Source organism: Micropterus salmoides, unplaced genomic scaffold (assembly GCF_014851395.1).
Source record: "Micropterus salmoides isolate LMB-PRFRI ecotype aquatic unplaced genomic scaffold, ASM1485139v1 Ms_hic_scaffold_6, whole genome shotgun sequence".
NCBI lineage: Eukaryota > Metazoa > Chordata > Actinopteri > Centrarchiformes > Centrarchidae > Micropterus > Micropterus salmoides.
The window spans coordinates 25610439-25625675 of record NW_024044348.1 but is presented as its reverse complement, the minus strand read 5'-3'; the positions used below and the strand labels follow the sequence as shown (position 1 = coordinate 25625675).

The 15237-nt window shown below is 38.6% G+C and overlaps 1 protein-coding gene across 1 annotated transcript in view; it reads left to right on the top strand.

Annotated features, from left to right (window-relative positions):
- Positions 1 to 15237, top strand: part of ush2a (Usher syndrome 2A (autosomal recessive, mild)) — a 239018-nt gene that overhangs the window by 123499 nt on the left and 100282 nt on the right. The window contains 5 exon segments of the mRNA XM_038701698.1: positions 3962 to 4124; positions 4206 to 4353; positions 7910 to 8067; positions 9430 to 9577; positions 12610 to 12765. Of these exon segments, the coding sequence (XP_038557626.1) occupies positions 3962 to 4124; positions 4206 to 4353; positions 7910 to 8067; positions 9430 to 9577; positions 12610 to 12765 (773 nt within the window).

The window sequence follows — 15237 nt, the reverse complement described above, 5'->3', positions numbered from 1 at the left end:
CCGCTACACTGCACGACCCTGAATAGCATCCGATTCACAGCTTCCGATTTGGCAGTTACGAGGAAAGTTAAGGGAAAGTTAAGGGAAAGTTAAGGGAAAGTTAAGGGAAAGTTAGTTTACGTTGCTGAATGACCAATTCTCCGTTTTTTCCACCTCTTACTGCTGTGAAAGCTGGTATGCATTTTAGGCAAAGCCTTAACGCTGTCTGAAACACTTTTTTAGATTTGAAAAAACTTTATTTTATTTGTGAAAATGAAAAAAGGGCAATTTCACCGCTTTTTCTTCACATGCAGACCACATTAGACCAGGTCCAGATCCCAAACCACTATACCTAGAGTTCTCAAATCTGGACTGGAATATTCCTCAGAGTCTAAGGTTTCAAACAAACATAGTTTCAGATTTGTGAAACCTTTATTCAATTTGTGAAAATACTTTAAATGACAATTTATCTGCTTTTTTCACATGTAGACCACATTAGACCAGGTCCAGATCCAAAACCACTATACCTAGAGATCTCAAGTCTGGACTAGATTATTCCACAGAGACAAAAGTTTCTTTTAAACATAGTTTCAGATTTGTGAAACCTTTATTCAATTTGTGAAAGTACTTTAAATGACAATTTATCTGCTTTTTTCACGTGTAGACCACATTAGACCAGGTCCAGATCCAAAACCACTATACCTAGAGATCTCAAATCTGGACTAGATTATTCCTCAGACTCTAAGGTTTCAAACAAACATAGTATCAGGTCTACATGTGGAGAAAAAGTAGTGAAATTGCCCTTTTTTCATTTTCACAAATAAATTTTTTCAAATCTAAAAAAGTTTTTCAGACAGCGTTACGGCTTTGCCTAAAATGCCTAACAGCTTTCACAGCAATAAGAGGTGCGAAAATATGGAGAATCGGTCGCTCAGCAACAACTTCTTGTTACAGTTTCTTTTTGGCCAAATTTTCTGTTCTCTCCCTCTGAACATGACAAAAGAGGAGGGAAGACTAAATCATGCCTGCATGTGTGCTAGTTCAGCAGGGCAGATATAACATGAGATAAGTTTATCTACAGGAGAAACATTTGTGAAAGCAACACAGAATGAGAGCTGCACCGCATTAGATTCTGTAATACTTAAAGATTTTGAATTGTTACCTGCCATCTGAATTTTGTGTTTCCCTTTACATAAATAAAAAAATTTCCCCAGACATCAACTCATATATTGCAGCTTTGATGATTTCTATTAAATACTGTTAAATTATCGTCACGTCTCGTTCTCGTGACACCAATATGGTGCATCGCCACATCTCGTGAGCTAAGTGTATCATCACTTACCTAATCTGAGCCCTTATGTCCCCACTGCTTTTCAACACAAAGTGACGCCCTTGCATGTTGGTATCTTTCTCTTGTTGCAGTAGACAAATGCAAAAAAGACCCCTCTCACACTGTCTCTGTGCATTTCATTGCTTGTGTATCCTTCTCACCTTTTTTACCCCTGACCAGTTTGTATGCCTGAAAATGTTTTTCAGCTATATATTCACCAGGTGTGGGAAGGCTGCGTATTGCCTTGTTAGCACACTGGTAATAGGCAGAGGTTGAGAGATCATATGTGGTCAATACCTCTCTGTTGTGTCTGTGAGAAAAGCTGAGAAAGACTGAGTGAGAGAACAACTGTGGAAAAAATGTGAAGAAAGAAAAAAATGGATGATAGTGAGAAGGAGAGAAAGATAAATTGTGATTTTTAAAGGAAAGAACTGAGGGAAATGTAAGAAATGTTAAAAAAGACAGTGAGATAGAGTGTGAGTGTGTGAGAGAGTGACTGAGGGTGAGAGACTGTGAGAAAGGTTGAGGGAAGCTGCAGGTTGCCAACCAAACAATATCAGCAGATTTATTCCCTGACCTCACCTAACACTATCTGACACACACACACACACACACACACACACACACAGAGCTGCAAAAATACCCACACATGTGCATAGTCACAAATACATAGAAATCCTGATGGACACATGTCGTGTTGAGAGGTAAAATTCACTATAGCTAGCTTAACTAAATAAAATGCTTGTTTTATCCCAATTTGTTTCCTTTTACTCAGATTTCTTTTCAGTCTTCAGTAATCTTAATGTGTTAGTGATTAATTGATGGCACCAATGCTGTTTTGTTGAGTGTGCAATGTAGAGAATAGTAGGAAAGATTGGAGTGAGATGCAGAAGAGAGGTTGATATTTCATAGATTGTGATGCAAATTTTGAACCTACTGCATGGTTTTCAATTTTACATTAATTTCACAACACACTTTTAAAACCAGTGGTGAATTATGATACAGATTATTACGACTCCCCTTTGATTTAGTTTTTCAAAAGTGGACATACATCACACTGCCAATCGACAGCATATAAATCTTAAAATAAATGTGATAGATTAGCCACAGTGGCTAATTGTGTGCTAACACACACTCATCAGTCATTCAAAAACTGGCTATTAATGGGAGGAACCAAGAAGGGAATCCATCACTTTTTAAAATGGCCTCACTCTGCTACCATGCCAGGAGGGTTGAGTTACTCTCAGGGATTTGTAAGAATTGCAGAACTATTTATAAAACATGTTTTAGTGCTTTAGCACTTGTTATATTTTGGAATGATCTACTTGTGTTATTATGTTATTCTCAAAATCCTAGGAAAACTTGCAGATACTTTGGATTTTGTATAGCACAAAAAATATATCAAGGTCCATAATTTACAAAACATGTACCTATTTCAAACCAGTATTGATACAGCACTGTATTTTACAAAGTTAGGTTGAAGTAAATACACAACCCTGCCCCCTTAGAAGTGACCTATAATTTTCTCATGACTATACAACATATTTGCTTGAATATGTCTTCAACAATCACATCACATTTAAAAGGGCAGTGGAAATATTTAGATCACCAAGACACAATCAGCAGCTCCCACAATCCCTTATTAGAATACATAAAAAACAATGGCACAACAATAGTTTAGCATTAATGAAGCAGACAAAACATTTTTAGTTTAGTATGTATAGCAAAGATTAAGTTCATACTGCTCTTTTTTTCACATTTTGTAATGGATAGTTGACTTGTTTCTATTGATATATACTGTCTCTTGTCTCCCCCCCCCTCTCTGGTGAGGATGACCTTCCTGTTCTAAATATAAAAAAGGAGACACTTCTATCTTACAAACGAAACTGTGTGTACATTATATGCGTGTGTGTGTGTCGTGTAAGACACCTTAGCTCTCAGCATTGTGTTTTTCATTTGCAAGTAGAGGGAAACACAATGAAAAAGGCACACGTGCAGATACAAACAGAGCAATCTGGTGCAGTCACAGTCTCATAATCTTATTTTAGTTTTTCTGTTTTAATGGAGCCGTTGTACATTAAATGACACTGCACTGTCCCATCAATTTATACTCTTCTTCTACATAACAAACACTCAGTTAATACGTGAAACCAATGAAATTCAAACAGTCCTGATAACATCTTAATACACAGTATATTTAACAGTAACTGTCCGTGGTCAAAAAAGATGACGGTTCTTTTTGAAAGATATATAGATAAGTATATAAATAAATATAAAATGTCTAAATGTGCACTGTAATATTGCTATGGTAATATAAGCGACATTAAAAGTAAATGAAGAAATATGTCAACCAAAGTAGTGGTGTGGTTCTCTTTATGTGTTTTTAACAATAGATGTTTGTGGTACAGAGGCAGTTAGGTTAGTTAAACAGGAACGTTGAAATACCACCGCCCTTATGTGTAATCTGTAAATTAACTTGATACTACAGCTATGTTACAAATATAATGGAGAAAAAAAGTAAAATATTTCCCCCTTAAATTAGGTAAATTAGATATTAAAGCAACATTCTCATCCCTGAAATCTGAACGCAAGTACAGTGCTATAAATGTATTTTGTTATTTACTCTCTCCTGATTCTTCTCTCCCTCTCCAGGTGGTCACGTCCCTCTCAGGTCAATGGCGTTTTGGAGTTCTATTCCATCTTCCTGTCACATGATGGTGCAGAGCCTGTGCTAGCCTATAACAGCACAGAACATTTTGAAGACCACACACTCCGTAACCTAACCCCCGGAACTGATTACACAATCACAGTCGCTGTGAGTCCCTTACTCTTTCATGTTTTTGATTTGCATTGTCACATTCATCCATACATTAATGTGTTGGTGTGTTTATGTCAGGCCTGCACAGGAGGTGGGTGTACCTTAAGCCCTCCCAGCCAGGCTCAGACTGAGGAGAGCACCCCAGAGAGTGTTCCTGCACCGCTGGTCACCCCTTTGTCCCCACATGCACTCAATGTCAGCTGGACACCTCCTGACACTCCAAATGGTGAGAGGACACACGCTTAATCTGGCATATACAGACAGATCAGCCAAAAACATTCAAATGTACATAAACATTTATCCACACTGACATTTAGAATAATGTGAAATTTGAGCCAAATGCACATAGACACACACAATATTTCAATCCATATGACAATGTTTTTTAAATAATTGTTTTTTTAATCGAAACTAGTGAGAGATGAGTGTGCAAGAGATAGAGTGATAACTGTTTTATAGTTACAGAAAAGAAAAACCAAAAGGAGAGGGCAAAAGGACTCAATGAGAAAGGGGAGAGAAACAAAGACTGGGGAGAAAACATACAATTTGAGACAGAGACTAACAGAGACCGGGAGTGAGAGGGCAGTGCTTCACCAAGCTCCTTTAAGTGGATGAAAAGTGCTCCCTTTTGACTGAATAGAGAACTGCAGGCTGGAAGCACATGGGCTCACATTGACCACCTTTCTCTCAATGTTCGCTATTCTCCTTACCTTCATGTAATTTACTTACAGCCAAATAATATCCATTCCACAGAGTTGGACCGAGATGTATTTTGCGTATATGGGATCTGAATTTGAAATCTATCGAAGATCTAGATGTAGATCTTTTTCTTTCTTTTTTTTCATAACTATTTTCTGTCATCAGATGTTTTTGAGTAAAGAGATTCAAAGTTACCTGTAGAATAGTTTCCTGCACAAAACAGTTTTGGAATAGCTTGAATTAAAATGTATGCAGAGTTTAACTAAACAATATGCTAATGTGTTTCAGTGAGGAAGAGCAATGAAGCATCATCAATCAGTATACTTTTATCTGAATTACTGGTACAATATTTGCAAAACCTCAAAATATTGCATAATAATGTCTAATACAATAAAAAACAAGTGCTTGCTCTGGGTCATCTTGCTTTGACAGTGTTTTATAATCCACTTGTGTTTTGTTTTTTTATATATTTTTTCCTATATATGGAAATATATCACTAACCAACTTAACATTCAGTAACATTAACCGAGAATACCAAGAAGAAGAACAATGCACCTTCAAAAGGCAATGAAACATGGAGTACCATGGAGTAGGAAACTATGTCTTTTTAAAAAAAGTCCACCGTGAACGGCAACATCTCCAGTTCGAGTCCAGCTGGGGACTGTTGTTGCATCTTTCTCTCCCACACCATCACTCTACTGTCTGTAATAAAGGCACAGAAAAGCAATGAAACACATTATTATGAAATTTGAATACACACTGTATAAGCATTCAGATGTCCTCTCAAAGGGACATATATAACACATCTTGAAATCACTAAAATAAAGTAGGTTCAAGTAACATTATCTACCACATACTATACTGAAAATGTTGTATTTTTTACAAAAAAAATATCAACATAAATTATCTAGGACTATATTAACAAATGCACATCTTATGAAACCAAATGAATTGAGTGATGAAAACCATCTGAGGATTTCCCACCCCATTTCACAGTCTCTAACATACAACACACAGCCACATATTATCGAATGTTACTGCCATGCTCATTAAACTATGTGTAATTCCTTAATGCGTGTGTGTGCAATGTGAATTGTGTGTGTTTTACGCTTAATGCCACATGAGTGCATTTCGCACCATAAACCCTGTGATGTGTGTGCATATTAGCTTGGATAAATTACTTAAAGCTTTTCTCATCTGATGACAGAAATTTATAACAAGAAGACACTTAATCATGCTTACCCGATTATCTCATGCTTAAAAAGCTTTAATTTTTGCTTAAAAGGGGAGAAGAGCTCAGTGCCTTTTTTTTCCATTTACTCTTTTTTTTACAAATGCACGGCAACAATGACGATGATGATGGTGATGGGTTCCAGAAGAGTGAGATTCTGTGTCTTTCTCTCTCCCCCCTTCTCCCCAATTCCGCAGGGATTTGTGGGGGATAATCCTCTCGGGGATTAGGTCGGGGCAACACGCAGACAAAGAGGGGAAATAAGCCTGTTATGCATTCACTGCTTCATTTCCCAACCTGTCTTTATTACAACCTGTACTGATATGGGCTTATTCACACAAGCACACAGAGACGTCCGCACACATACACACACACACACTCACACACGCATGTGATTGGCCACATTAAGAGCTTCCCAGATGTAGTTGGGGTCCGTGGGGTTTTTGTGTCTTCATTTCCCTGATAGGTGTGTATATCTGTATTGAGCAATAATAAAACCCACACATGATTAAAGCAGAATAGACTCTTAGTTCAGCACTGATCTTTTGAGCCCCCTGTATGCATTTTTATTAAGGAAAAGCACATTTGGCACCGTACTGTTTCATTTTTTTATTAGGTCGATGTAATGTAATGTAATTATTGTGCCTGTGTGTGTGTGTGTGTGTGTGTGTGTGTGTGTGTGTGTGTGTGTGTGTGTGTGTGTGTACGGGCACGTGTGAGTTCCCATCTTAGTGTGTGTGTATCTTTGTGTGCATGTGGGCAGTGTCCATGCAGATGACTTTGTGTGTCCACACCTATTTGCACCCACATTTATATGTGTGTTCGCTCTAGTTCTACTGTCCTTCTGAGAGCCTTTATCCTTGTCACACCTATGGTTACATTTGTCGTCTCAGTGCTGTTTTCATCATCGGATCACACTACGACACATTGACTGGCAGGTCTGGAGCCCCTAAGTCAGTTTTCATTTGCATCGTAATCCAGTGACCCAGACTACATCCCAACATAGCAAAGCTCACTTTGTGATTGGGATTCCTCATAGTCTGGATGCCAAGGGTGCCAGAAATAGGGGGTCCAAGGGGCTATTGCCCCCTCCAAACACACACACACACACACACATTTTACACCCCTGTCCCACATTCTTTTTAAGTCATTTCCTCACAAATGCCCCTATATTGCAACACTTTATAACGTTTCAATCATTCCCGCCCACCCCACATCTACCGCACTCTGATTTTAATCTTTGTAGCTGTCTGCACCAGCTCCATGCAGTCTCGTGTCTCAGCTATGTCTCACTGGCATTTAGATAATACGCACATAAACGCGAAGTTGATGCCCAATAAAAAGGCTGCTTTCTGGCTCTGCCTACTGGTTGACTGCAAATGTAGCTTTTTTTAGTGTTTGTTATGTGTCTGTTCAGAACATTATGGTTTGTGTCATTAATGCTATATAGTTTATTATAGTTTTAACCATTAATGAGGTAGCTGTTATATTTGTTCACACCAGTTGTATTTTAACACTTTTTACTGCCCTCCCACACTTCTGAATTAAGGCATTTTTTAAAAATTACATATTCTTCAGTCATATAAATCTTTGGTTCATTGAAGTGAATTGATGCGACACATTGGTTATGTTTACACTCAAGGACATTTATGTACAGAGATACTCATGTACAGTAAACGTCTTTTTAAGACATTAAACTAAAACTAGTTTACAGTGACTCAGGAAAGCTCCAGTCATTAGTGGGCTGGCTAAAATGTCTGGCTTACTGTGGCATGAAAACAGTTTGCTCGTTTCATTTTTATATTTCTTCTGTTTCTCATACATGTCATAACCACATGTTTTCTTTTGACAGGCATTATAACCAGCTATGGTCTCTGGCTGGATGGAGTTCTCATTTTAAACTCCAGTTCCTCCCAGAGGTTCTTCATGGTGGAAGGACTTTCTCCATGGAGCCGACATGTACTCAGGCTGCAGGCCTGCACGGCGCAGGGCTGTGGCAAGGGACCAATGGTCAGTGAATGTCTTGCTAGTAACCACACTAATTAATTTATTAATATGAGAAACAGCAAGATCCTTTATGAGATCTCTGAAAAAGTCATTGCTGTGGTGTTGCATATTCTAGTGACCACTGGTATTACTAAAACCTCTTTGTCCTTGACAGTTCTGTAGAAATATTGTTTTTCTCTTTACTTCGGAGCTTACTTCTCAGGCTTACTGCAGTATTTTTTTCACATGAACTGTAGTTGCTGCTACTAAAATGTGGATAAAATGAAGATAAATCTAAAACTACTTCTGTTATATACAGCATTTTTCTCTTGACCTACCAAAAACTTAGTATTTAGAGCAGCAAAAGTAAAAGCTTGATAAAATTCTCATTGGATGAATTTTATCAGTTGGTGAAACAAAATGGTTAAAACAGCAAGCCGATATTTTTATAATGCAGATTATCACTGCACTAACTAACCAACACACAAAAACATAGGTACACATGTGGGAGTGCCTACTCAGACATTTACAAAGTGGTTGTGTGTGTGTGTGTGTCTGTGTGTGTGTGTGTGTGCGTGCGTGTGTGTGTGTGTGTGTGTGCGTGTGTGTCACTGGGCATCATAAAGGTGATCGATTCTCTTGGCTCAATAACGAGGGTTGGCGTGGCGACAGTGACATTTGGTAGGAAATGCCACTCCACCCTCAACGATGTCTCTGACGACAGGCCATATTTTGGGACATTTTTCCAATATGGACGCCATGTTTAGTCAAACACCAGGAAAACTGCTGACACAGCAGAACAGGAGGAGAGGAAGGTGGGAAGGGGAGGGGTGAGAACAGGATGAAGAAGTGAAGAGGAAGAGATGACAAGATGGACAGGAAAAGGAGAATAAAGGTGGGCAGCAGAGGAGAGGAGAGTGAGACAGGAGGAAATGAGACAGAAGAAGAGAGCGGGTTGACGGTGGAAAGAGAGAAGGTGAAGTGAAATTAGAGAAGAAGATGAGAGGCATGTGGCAGGAGAGAGAGAAGGAGGTATAAGAAAAGAGGATAGAAAACTAAAGGCAGAAGTAGTGCTGGCCAGTTGTGTAGAGCAGTTTAATTTTAAACCAAAACTTGTTAAAGTGTTATATTTTAACCCCTTAATTAATCCACTCCATGAAATATAATACCATTGTGAACCTTATCAAGTGGGGGCAGATTTTATTCTAGGTTTTTTATATATTTCAAAATGAAATCTATAGCAGTTGGATGGATGAGTGTGAGTAGAATTATAGTAAAATATAGTAAAGTACTGTGTATACTGTAGTTTATTGTGCACATGCTACATGTTTGTTCTTTTGAACGTTAAGTGTGCTTGGGTGTCTTTCCTTTTTTCCTTTAAATCAGGTGGAGATGCGTACATTAGAGATGGCCCCAGAAGGCCCCATACTGCTGGAACTAACAAATCAGAGCTCTCGATCGGTCCGAGCCCGCTGGACAGCACCACCTAGACCGAATGGGAACCTCAGCTACACACTGTATTACAAAAGCAAAGGTAATAGGGATGCACCGAATGTTCAGCCACCGAAATCAATCAGCCGAAATGCAAAAGAAGCACTTTCGGTGTTCGGTCTAATATGTCAAAAGACCAAATAAATTTTACTGAACAATTACGTTACGAACAATGTCGGCAGTGTGGAAGCATTTTAAAGTATCCGAGAAAGACGCAAAAATCGCTGTTTGCAGACACTGTTCTGCTGAATTGTCTCCTAGCAGATCCTCTCCATCTGACTTCTTAGAAAAGTTTCTGAGAAGGCAAGCGACTTTATCCTGTCAGTTTCTCTCTTTACAAAGACAAGTGTTGCAGTATGAGAGTCCTACCTGAAGAGAGGCAGTGAAGTTATTATGTTGCGCGATAGGAGAACCACATACAACATTGTTTATCAAATTGGGTCGGACTTGATGAATTTAGCGTGAGGATACACATGTGACAACGTCCGGTTTTCAGAGTAAGGTGTCTATACAGTATGGAAATAAGATTAATTGGATTATATTAACAGAAAGTATAAAACATATTACATGTGTCCATTAAAAGTAAATGGACACATGTTATTTACTTTACTGGACCCCCTTGGGCCTCAGACCCACCCACCATAGTCTCTCCAAATCCTGTGGGAAATACTGAGTAAAAAGCACATTTTGGCTTCTTAATTTATGCAGTGGTAAAAAAAAAAGGCTAAAATGTGAATGTCCTTGTTTGGTGTTCAGTAAATTTTTTCATTATACAGTATTTGGTTTTGGCTTCGGCCAAGAATTTTCAATTCGGTGCATCCCTAAAAGGTAACACACATAGAGCTTAACTTTTTCTCTCTGTCACACACACACACACACACACCGCATAAACGTTAAGCCTGAACAAACAGTAGCTCACATACATAAAAACACATATTCTTGTACATATGCATAGGTAATACACAGTGTCACATGAATACTAATACCATAGTCTGCCTCATTTGTTTTCAAATTTGAATGCATTTATCACACATTCGCTGACTAGGCAGACAAAAAGGCTGATAATGCCTTAAAGACAACCTCAGTTGCCCACTAAACCCTCTACAGATACAGCTATCCATTACATACATTGCTGTTAAGTTGATCATATTAATCACATAGGATTTAGGGGAAACCATACCATATCATTACTTCAACCTCAAAACTAAGCTAAAAAGGGGTGTCTTAACTTGTTGCTTAACTCCAATGCTCGCAGGTCAGACTGTCCTGGAGGCAAAGTGACTGTGCTCAATACACTGAAACAGTTTATCAGTATGGATATGATTATTACATTAAGTGGTCATTGACCTTTTTCACAGCAGATGTTTTGACTTGTCAGAACAGGAAAATACAGCAAACATTTCTTGTCATCAGTAGTAATTCTCAAGTCACGTCAAATCTTTTTTTGCTCATATGTGACCCAAATCAAATCAGTCTGAACAGCACAAGTCAAGTGGATTCTGATCTTTTCCAACCACTTTCTTTGCCACTTTCATAAGTAGTCCAAATCAGATTTTTTGAAATGCGACCAGAGTCTGGACAGTCAGATCGGAATTCATGTGACTCTCGTCACTTTAGAGGGACCGTCATCACAATTCTGCACTAGTAGCAGCCGTCGCTCTACAAAAAGCCATAATAAAAAATAAAAAATTGGGCTTTCTTTCTTCTTGTCCTTGTTATCATTTGCTCACAAATCCCCATACTTTCATACTAACATCTGGCCTCCATGTTTACTTCTGTACTACAGCGTTCTGAGCGTAACGTCGTATTATTCTTTTGCTCATGTGAGTCACTTTCAGGCTGTGGCAAGTGTGATGGGGGGCCACATTTAAAAAATAATGTGAACGGTCAATCAAAAATATCAGATCTGGGCAGTAAATTGGAACTGAGCACTAAGGCCTGCAGTCTGAACTTAGTGCTGTGGTGAAATAAATGCATACTTGTTCTTATATAGGGATCATTATGATACTGTTTTCCTAGAATCATATTAAATTATATTCATAGTCCTTAGACATAAAACATAATACATGAGCCACTGCTACTTTCCTGTGAGCACAATTAATATTATTGCCAATTTCAATTGTTTTTTTTTTTGATTAAGGTTTTTAAAGATGAGTAGAAACTCCTTACAAACAATGCCAACTTAGACTGAAAGTCAAGCATGAAATGAGAAAGCAAACGAAGGAGTAATCAAACCAGAGTGGTGTACAAAAGGCGAGGGTTTTTTATAATGCTGGTGACTTGTGAGAGGAGATGATATAGGAGTCTAGAGCAAGTCAGTGGTATGAAGATATGAAGAGAAGGAAGAACAAAGACAAATAGATAGATGTTTCAGAAAATATTGCAAAACAACATAAGACATGAAGAACAACAAAACAGAAGAGGAGAACTGGACATGGAAAGAAAAGGGCGAAGAAGAAAATTGAACAAGATGAGAACAGGAGCATGGGGAAACAGAACACACACACTCATCCTTTAACTAACACATATTCACCAAGTGCTCGCTCTCTCTCTCTCTCTCTCTCTCTCTGTCACACACACACAGACTTTGATCTGTGCCTCACAGAGGAACAGACAGATTAAAATGAGTGGAGAGAAGGATAGAAGAGGTGTGGAGGAAAGAGAGAAATTATGTTTCGCTCTAGTTACCCACAACCCCTTGTTTCTTTGATACACACTGCCTTCACCAGTTCACACAGAGCTGATATGTGTGTGTGTGTCCATCTAAATATATTGAATAGGTTCACATAGTGTAATTTTCTGATCCTTTTTCTTTGACTATCCTTGCATAACCTCAATATGGAGACCTCTCTCTTTTGATCACCCTCAGTTAATCTCAGTCAGTATTCCTCTCTCTTGAACTCTCATTCATTCTCCTCTACTTTCCTTCTGTTATTGTATCAATCCTTTATGAATCACTTTTCTGCTATCACATGTGTGCAAGACATTACTGTCCTCCTCCTCACTAGATATATACACCATGCTTAGCCTAAGACCTTACATGTCTCTCTTTGTCTGATTCACTCTGTCTCTTAGATGGTGATGGTGTGTTGGATGGAAGTACAGCGGCAGGAAGCTGGTTGACTGTAACTGACCTACGTCCTTACAGCAACTACAGCTTCTGGATCAGATGTTGTAACACACAGGGTTGTGTTGAGAGCCTCCCATTCAATGTTACTATGCCCCCAGCAGGTAAACACACCTTACAAACTTGATTTTCACCAGTAACAGCCACCATATAATCTGTATGTTACACATGCACAGAACCTAATTAAGGACTACTAGTCAATCAGAAGCAGAGTAGGGAGGGTCCTGAAAAGCCAGTGAACATGGCTTCAGTTTAGATGTATATGTTCCCCTTACCAGCTTAGCAACATAGACTGGAGCAAGAGTTTCAGACTGGTGAATATTTTTATTTTTTTTTTAAATGAGCTCTCTCTCTACATCACAATAACAACTTTATGTCCGTTGACTGCCTAGACGATAACTAATGTTTGGAAGGGAGAGGAGAGGCAGCAGGCGGACGTCTCGTCACTGTGTGCTTTTCCACCAGTGTTTTTGAGGGCATGTCGGTAGCCGAGCATTATGATGCACGTTTTCTTGTGACGTCACAAGAAAGCAGGAGAAAATGCTGGACTACAAACGAGCTGTTTTCAGGCAGTTCAGGAGCAGTTTTTTCTGTGGGAGATGGGAACTCCCTTTGGGGTGGACTTTTTCACTTTGCAAACCTATTACATGCACAAAAAAAGTTATATAACTCAATAAAGGAGAGGGGAAAAGCATAATATGACCTCTTTATGTGGCTATAATTGTAGGTTTTGTTCTAACTCAAGGCATGAACCATTGTACCATTTTAATCTTATTACTCTGATTTTAATTGCTATTCTTGTGAACTGGAAAGGTTCATTTTTATAGCTACAAAAGAAAATAAAACAGCTGTGATAAACACAGACACACACATGTTGTTGACTTTACTTAATGGTCTCAACACATTTCTGATTTACACAGTGTGTGTGTGTGTGTGTGTGTGTGTGTGTGTGTGTGTGTGTGTGTGTGTGTGTGTCTGTGTGTCTGTGTGTGTCTGTGTGTGTCTGTGTGTGTGCGTGTGTGTGTGTGTGTTTGCATTTCTGCAGAAGTTAGGCTGATTGTGAATACTGATAAATGTCAAATCTGATCAGAGCAGTCTGGAGATAATGGTAACCAGGCAGCAACACACAAATTTATAGACATACATTTTACCACTTCAGCTAATGTTGACAAAAGTGTTGAATACACATGCACACATACCACATCCATTTCTCAGAGAACAACAAAAGATAGACTTCGGAAAGTTCTACTGTTCAAGTTCAAAACAAAGGCATAAGAAAGTATAAATTTTAAATACCAGACGTTTCCTCTCTTTCTATCTCTCTTTCTACCTCTGTGCCTCTGGCATCTCTTTAGACTTCTTTAAGGCAAACTGTCTTGATGCGTCCTTGTTCTATGAAAGAACAGAGAGAAGATAGTGGAGCAAGAGACAGAAGAGCAGAGGAGGAGGAGAGCAGAGAGAGAGAAGTGAACATAAAAGTGCATAGTTTAAAACGATTAGTGACACCTCTGATATTGTACCTGCTAACACACCATGAAAGAGACACAGGCTCACCAACAGTGTGTGTCTTTGTGATGTATGTGTTTTGTGTGTGCGTGGCTGTATGTGTGTGTGTCAGAGAAGCAAAAATCATTGCATGTTTCAAGAACTACACACATATCTTATATCACAAATCTTTATTAGAAAGTAGAAAGTAGGGATGGACATTTAAAATATTTTATCAATTAACATTCAATTATGGATTTATTGAATATCTTATTGATCTTATTGAATAATTGATTAAATCCTTTTTTAGATTAACATATTTTTAAAAAAACACACTAAACTAAACTAAATGAAAAAAATCACTACAACCTCAGATCTGCTAGTTGCATAGTGACTCGGACACAGATTGACACATTGGACATAAGGGTAGTGACAAAACTGCAAGCAGATTCAGAGGTGGGCCTTTAAGAAAAATACACACGCTCACACACACACAGATATGTTTTAGATGGGTCTTTGTGTGTCTGTTGCTGTGTATGTAATGAATGTGAATTAGAGTGATGATTAATGTTGGTGAACCACCACTAATGTTATTCTGAACCAGTATTGAAAGAGCATTTTGAGGCTTTTTTCACATGATGTGTGTGTGTGTTTGTGTTTGAGCGCATGCGTGTGTTTGTTACAGCCATCTTTGGGATAAGATGTCTTCAGCAATCAGAGTTGTTGTAGTGGGATGAGAGCAGTGTGTTTGATTGAAGGGTCACTTTATACATCAGAGGGCCTACTCTTATTTCGCATAGTCAACACTACAGTCACTCTGATTTTCTCCTTCTGTTTGTTGTCCTTATCTCTATCATATTCTGGCTTTCCTCACACTTTCTCTGCTTCTGTTAAGAGCACAGCTATCATACTGAATCAAGATGTTTTTACTGATTTTCTAACACTAGCACTATGCTATCATGTTCAGCTGGAAAAGCACTATTGAGAGAGCGGGATCATAACGCTGTGCATGTTTGTGTGTTTGTGTGGTGTGAAAGAGATAGAGGGACATTGTAGTGGTTGTGTATCAGTAAATCTGGTGCCTCTTTGTG